At 39.3% G+C, this 6,941-nt stretch overlaps 1 protein-coding gene across 1 annotated transcript in view; it reads left to right on the plus strand.

Moving 5' to 3' along the window:
• LOC148021178 (uncharacterized) overlaps positions 1-5,745 on the plus strand; it is a 37,268-nt gene extending 31,523 nt beyond the window's left edge. The window contains exons 5-6 of the mRNA XM_087699016.1: positions 5,304-5,420; positions 5,513-5,745. Of these exons, the coding sequence (XP_087555142.1) occupies positions 5,304-5,420; positions 5,513-5,608 (213 nt within the window). The 3' untranslated portion in view covers positions 5,609-5,745. The remainder of the gene's footprint in view (positions 1-5,303; positions 5,421-5,512) is intronic.
• The last annotated feature ends 1,196 nt before the right edge of the window (positions 5,746-6,941 follow it).

The following is a 6,941-nucleotide window of genomic DNA, read 5'->3' on the forward strand; positions in this document are numbered from 1 at the left end:
CGTTTGCAGGCCCCATCTGCCGCTCTGACAGTTTTCTCTCTCCTACTGTAGTCACTATAGTTTTTCTCTCCTGCAGGTTGTCCTGCCTGTGTTTTTAGTCTTTCTCTCACCTGCTACTTGCGTTTTTAGTCTTTCTCTCCCCTGCAAGCTGTCCTGCCTGCGTTTTTAGTATTTCTCTCACCTACTACCTGCATTTTTAGTCTTTCTCTCTCATGCAAGCTGTCCTACCTGCGTTTTTAGTCTTTCTCTCACTTGCTACTTGCGTTTTTAGTATTTCTCTCTCCTCACTGTTGTCTGCATCAGATCTAGCTTCTCACTGCTGCGCTTGCTGGTGTTCAATATCTGGAGGCTCCCTTGCTGCGATTTGGGATTCGTACAGAGTACGACACACTTTCCAGCTCATTATCCTTGCCCTGATCCTTGAGATATAGGAGTTCGAGGTTCAGTATTCGTTCACTGCATATGTGTTTGCTGCATGAGTATCATATTATTAGTAGTCATATCATTTTATTTATCCATTGTGTTCATTGTCTCTGAGTTACCCTAACCCTGTCTGTGTTCTTTTATCGGTCTGTGCTTTGTTGTATGGTTTCTGTTTATGCTCCTGTGTTAGGGTATTTTCTTTACACACACTATTCAATTATACATGTGAATGCACCCTTAATATGCCCCAAGTATAAATACATTTTATTCTTTGTGTACCAACATATTGTTGATATACTAAAATCTAATCGTATCTCACTCTCCCTCTCTGACTCTCTCTAGCCATCACTCTTACTTCTCGAATTGTTGCATCCAGCTAAGCTTCAACATCTACCGGCCCAAGAAGCCTCTCAAATCCTTCTGCTTTACCAAATGGTAAGTGACTCTTTGCTCCTCCAGCATTGACTTCTTGTTTGCCTGTGGATCGCCTTAGAAAGGAGTTGGGGAGAGAGCTTATTAGAAACTCAAGTTAGGGACTCAGCTAGAAAGGGGATCATCCCATCCAGTATAAAGCTTCGGTGAGTATGAAGTAAGCATACTAGGTGGGATTGCATTCCAAGAGAGTGCACGGAAGCTGCAAGCCAACCTCCCTATTGTGGTCACATCGTCGCAGCTTGGATTCTTAGTCATGTCTAAGTGCTCCCAGCTGCCCCCTCTTCCAAGCCTTCAGATGGAATGGATTTTCAACATGTATCAATGCTGCATTGCTTCCTCCATTTTGCCTCCAAATTTTGAAAAGTCTTCAATGTTGCCTGTCTTTAGGGTTTCAATAAGAAAAAAATTACTTGTGAGGAGAGGCTTTCCTTGATGAAGAGTGGTAGAAATGAAGAATTAAGCTTCAAGAAATTATATAAAAGCTTCCTTATGATGGTCTTCAACAACACGTGGTTGTTTTTAGCCTGCTCACAGTAGCATTAACTGCACTAGCTTTGTTGAATGCATCTTCTTGTCAATGGACTCCATCCACCATTAAAATAGAATACAACTCCTGATGCTTAGAGGCTCTGTATGCCATTTATTCTTGAAGAAAAGATGGATTCATGGAGTAGAGTGGAGATAATGGGCTGAAGATTCCATGGAGTCTCAGAAATGAAGAAGAAGCTTTTTCCTAAAAAGTAACCACAATTTATTTCCCTTCTAAGCCCGGTTAACTCCCATTTGACTAAGTTACCTCAAAATTGCATGAAAATTTGATGACGACCTGCTATTTTAAACTTCCATTGCCATATCTACCCTTAAAGACATCCAGATATAGTCTCCTTCTAACTGTAGATGACGTGCAAACCTCTATTAGTCACTGTCTGTGTCAAGTACTTGTAGTACTTGACATAGATGAAAATTGAGATTGAATATGAAGAAAAAGAGGAGCAAATGGATCAAAGACCCTTGTCAAGAAGTAAATTGGAGAGAAAGAGGAGAGAAAAGATTGCAGAAGAGAGAGAAGTAATGCAGAAGAGAGAGAAAGAGAGCAACGAGGTGAGAGAAAGACTAGAAATGGAGAGAGAAAAACTGAAAAGAAGATGAGAGATGAGTGGAAGCCATGAAAGGACAGGAGCTAGAGAGAGAAGGACAAAGTTGTATTCTTGTGTAAAAATTGATTACTTGTACATGTGTCCTTTGTCCTTTTATATGCCCCTTATTCAGTTATTTACATTGGTATATATGGATGGCTAGGTGTAGCCAAACTACTCAGTTTTGGGCATTTCTACTGTAGACATTCTGTCTAGCTTCTGGATAGAGATTGTGTATACGCTCCATGGGAGATGGAGAGATTACAAGGTAGTTTGGAGACTACGAGGAGGAGAGATGCTTTTCTCAAGACAGGATTTTGGCACTTTCTTTCATTTTTGAACCCACATGGTGTGGTGCTATAGACCTCTTGACTGGCTATTCATTCAAGCTTTGTAATACACTTTTCATTGTTACATATCTTTTGATATGGAAGTCCCTTATGGGTTGCTTTGTATTTTGTGATACGTTGTTCCGAGGAGTGTTAATATAATTTTTTCTTTTCTCTAGAAAAAGAAGCCTGTGATGATATAAGATAGAGGCCATTAGGTGGTACCTTATTGTTGTGAGTAATCACTAAACTGGTCTTGGTATTAAGAACCTTGAATGTGGTCGCTATTTAAAAAATGGCTCTTCATAAGCAGCAAAGCTGATGGATGGATGGAAGATTCACCCAAGATGGGGTATATAATAAACATCATCCAACGAAGTGAGATCTGAATCTTTGTTAGTATCAAACTTGACGTGATTGATGCCCTCTTGGCTTAGGAATTGTTACTACATTGGACATTCCTGGTTGGTAGACCATGGGAGAGGAAGAGATTACCAAGCGAAGTCTTGTGATGTGTGGCTCCAGTGTCCACAATCCAAACAGTATGATAGCTATATAAGGACGTGTTAGGTGGGCCTTTGTGGTAGCCTTTAATGTGGGGAACTCGTAGATATGGACCAAGCTCTCAGCCTCTGATGCCTCTACGGAGGCGAGATGGGCTTGAAGATGGAAGTCCATTGTTGGTCCAATAGACTAGCCTGACATCCCCTCCGGAGTTGAGAAAAATGTAGTCTATGATGGTTGATTGGTAGCACTGTGATTGTAAGAACTCCACTGGCCCTGATGGTTTTGGTTGCTACCACCTTGCCTCCATTGTGAGAGGTTTACCTTGTGACATACTGGGTGTTTCTTGGCTACATTTTACCATCCTAGTACATTTTGGCATGCCAGTAGTGAGTGGGGGTTTTCTTGGGTACATTTTGCCATCTTGATTTTAATTGAGATTGGGCTTCCTTGTGACTCACTAGACTTTTCTTCTTGATTTTGCTCTTTATCTTTCTTGCCCTTCCCTTCTTCCCCTTTTGAGAAGTGGAAATAAGGGCCCCCTTTGAAGGTATAGGAGGAGCTTTTTAATGAAATTGGTCAAACAGCCTTGCATAATGCAATAGCTGGCATTCAACTCAGAGAAAGTGGGCACGGTTAGTTTTAAGATCACTTGTACAAAATCAATGCATTTGTGTGGCAGTTTGTTAGGGAACAACTGACGTAGTTATAGAAGACTTCGGGAGTGGAGTAGTGGCAAACTCGGTGAGTAAACACTGGTACTCGGCTAGCTTGACTTTAAGCTCATCTCAGTTTTTGATTTTGAACTCTTGGAGCTCATGGTCAAGATTGATACAATAGGTTCTATCCCGAGCCACAAAGTGGTCAATCAAGTGTTTCCATCGCTCAAATGCTAGGTGAAAATGTTGGATATTGATGGCTTTTTCTATAGTTTAAAGATAATGTTGGTCATGGATAATGAACCATGATTCATGTAAACATTGATGCTATGTTGAATGTTCATTTGTATTTTATAGAATCATGATTGTGATCAATTTGTGTTTGCTATATCATATGAGTTATATTCGATATGTATGTTGCATTATACAAATTTTTTCCATCTCGAATGAAACTGATTTCTCACATTTTACGAAACTTGAATGAAACCTGTGAAACTTGTTTCATACTTCCCATTTTAGAAACCCTTGGCAACTACAAGTGTGAGAGAGATGACTAGTGGGAGAAAGGTGGTGGTGGGAGGGAGGGACTGTGGGCAAAGATTGTGGCGATTGAGGGAGAGTGGGTGAAGATTGTGTGGCAAGAATTGTGCAACGAGTGGATGAGGACTGTGATGGCGAGAAGGGTGACTTGATTGTTCTAGTGAATGGATCTTTAAATCACTGCAGGATTTATCCAACGTGTGAGGTCAAAGTCCCCTGCCTTTACTGTGGACATCAAAATGGAAACTGAAATTGACCTAATTGAACCCCATCCATACTTGGCAGCTTGCTGAGGCTTTAGATGAAGCAGCCCTCCTGACACTCCATGTCTTGACCTTAGTCCCTGGTGCCTTGGCTGTTGATATACTTCTTAACTGATCATTTGGTTATTCAATGCATTTCTATGGGGTTTGAAAGATCATTTGAACACCAACAATACTCATGACAATGAGTTGAAAGGAAACACGAGGCGGAAGAGAGAGGGGAACAGGAGACTGGGTGAATAGCAGTTTCAAGTTCACACCTGCACTAAAGAATAAACCTGTCATGTGATGGCAAGATCCTCTACAGTGGCAGCGTGAATGGTCACCCTAGGTAAGCAAGGGTTTCATTCTTGATCCATGTGTCCATAGACAATTTTTAAATTTCTGGGAATTCCATTCTTTGTAGAATTTCCAGATTTCAGAAAATGTACTTCTAGAAAAATGCACCTTGGTGGGTGCAAATATATTTTTCATCAATAAAAAACTGAAGGAATGTTTCATGTGTATAATCGGCACAAGTATAGATTGCATGATGATTTTATTGCACTGTTGTCTTTTGTTGCTCGCGTGCATGTGTGTGCACACAACACACACACGTGCTCTCACATAAAACATTTAAGTTCAAGGGTTTTATCTCCTATGTGGCAACAGCATGCGCATGCAAACATGCATGCACAATACACGCGCACATACACGCGTGTGCACATAAAAAACCTAGGTTCAAGGGTTTATCTCCTATGTGGCAGGCAAGATCTCTACGTTGTGTCAAAAGGCAATTAGAAAAGTTATTTTTTTGAGTTACACGGAAGCTGTAAAGACCCAAAATAGAGATCACCGCACTAATGTCTGAACTTTTTAGGATTTTATGGGCAGGGAAAGCATTCTTGTTTCTCTAAGCCAGTCTTACCTTTCCATATGACTTGAGTTCATTTGATATGTTAATGATTTAGGAGTCGAGTCCTAAAACCTCAATTCATACATATGCACATTCTCCTGCTGGTTACTGCTTGACAGATTGCAAAAAAATATGAAAAGACAACTGCCCAAGTCCTTATCCGATGGTGCATACAAAAGAATTTTGTGACAATCCCAAAGTCTGTAAACCCTGCCCGAATAGTGGAAAATTCACAGGTAATTTATGGCTTCATGTAATAACATCTTGGTTCGACAAATTTTGATAGTTGGAGTTGGGTTTTCCTGACCTGGCCTGCATTATGTAACAGGTATTTGATTTTGAACTGTCACAAGCTGACATGCAATTATTAGACTCTCTTGATGAGGGTTTTGCGGTTGCATGGGATCCAACAACATCATCCTGAAAGCTTTGTGCTAGTATATGTCTGAGGGGATATGGAAACAAACATTTTGCAGATTATACTTATTGTGTAGCATGAATCTTGCGAATGAGTTTGTAAAGTCTATAAACAATAATGTTAAGTTTCAAAAAATTCTCTGATGAGCTTGTATTGTGAGATATTGGAGCAATGGTAGCCTTTTGCTAAGTCATTATGGTCCCTTTCTTTACCTTGTACGGCAATTGTCACAAGCATGAATTAGAAGAGAGTAAATTTTCTTGTTAAAATCTGCAAAACTTATAAAGCAAATAAATGACAATGATGTGACATGTACTCTTCCAAAATGAAATGGTGGAAGCACGAGGTGAAAATTGTAGGAACAACCAAGAAATATATGTGAAGAATGTTTTGGTCAACAGTTGAAATCACTCTTGCATGGGAGGAGGGGCACTATTTTGTGAAGTCCTTATCAATGATCCATGGGTGACATTTGAAAAAGTTGTATCGGTCATGCCTCACAAATATTAGGTGGTACCTAAACTCAAAACTTGATGTAGAATGTTTAATTAGCCATTAGTGTTAGTGGTGACACTAGGGAATTGACATTAATTAATCAATTCATGCCAATTCCCAGCTATAGAGTACTTCCAATCACTTGATGATAAATTGGCCTAGCCAATTTAAATTGTTGGCTAGCCATATTATTTTTCTGTGCGATAAATAATTATTAACTTAAGTCTCATAATTATTATTCTGATCTTTTAACATGCTTTGCTTCAACTCATCCCATTCTTGTTGCACATCGGCTTTAAATGATGAAGATAGAAACTTATTTTTACTTTGGAACAATAAGTATGGTAAGCATTGATATTGGAGTTCCCTTAGTCTCATTAATGATTATCAAGTTGGGATTAAGTATAGATGCACATGTTGACAATGCCAAAGATTTGTGTGATGTGGTTTGTACTACAAACGAAAAACATCAAAAGGGTTGTATACAGACCCTTGAAATTGATGTTGTGTAGACATAACTTGCGGTGTATCCAAAGTTGAGTGTATTGATAATAAATTTAATGAGACTTGTTGATTTGACTTGATATGGAGTGAGCTGCAAACAAATTCAATTTGCTTGACATCAATCCATGAAAATGTTTTTACAGTGAAATCTTAAGATGGAGGTTATTGATAGATAACACCCACAATAGCAGGAGAGAGCAGATGAAAAATGCTAAAAAGAGCAATCCTTCCACTTGAAAGCAAAATGATATAGTTGTAACTTGCAATAGTTGTAATTGAGCAATCCATCCACTTAGAAGAAAAATGATTTAATAAGAGTTGGTGATTCAATTTAAGGGTA

This window comes from Lygodium microphyllum, chromosome 18 (assembly GCF_053477565.2).
Source record: "Lygodium microphyllum isolate KBCC chromosome 18, Lygodium_microphyllum_v1.1.10, whole genome shotgun sequence".
Lineage (NCBI taxonomy): Eukaryota > Viridiplantae > Streptophyta > Polypodiopsida > Schizaeales > Lygodiaceae > Lygodium > Lygodium microphyllum.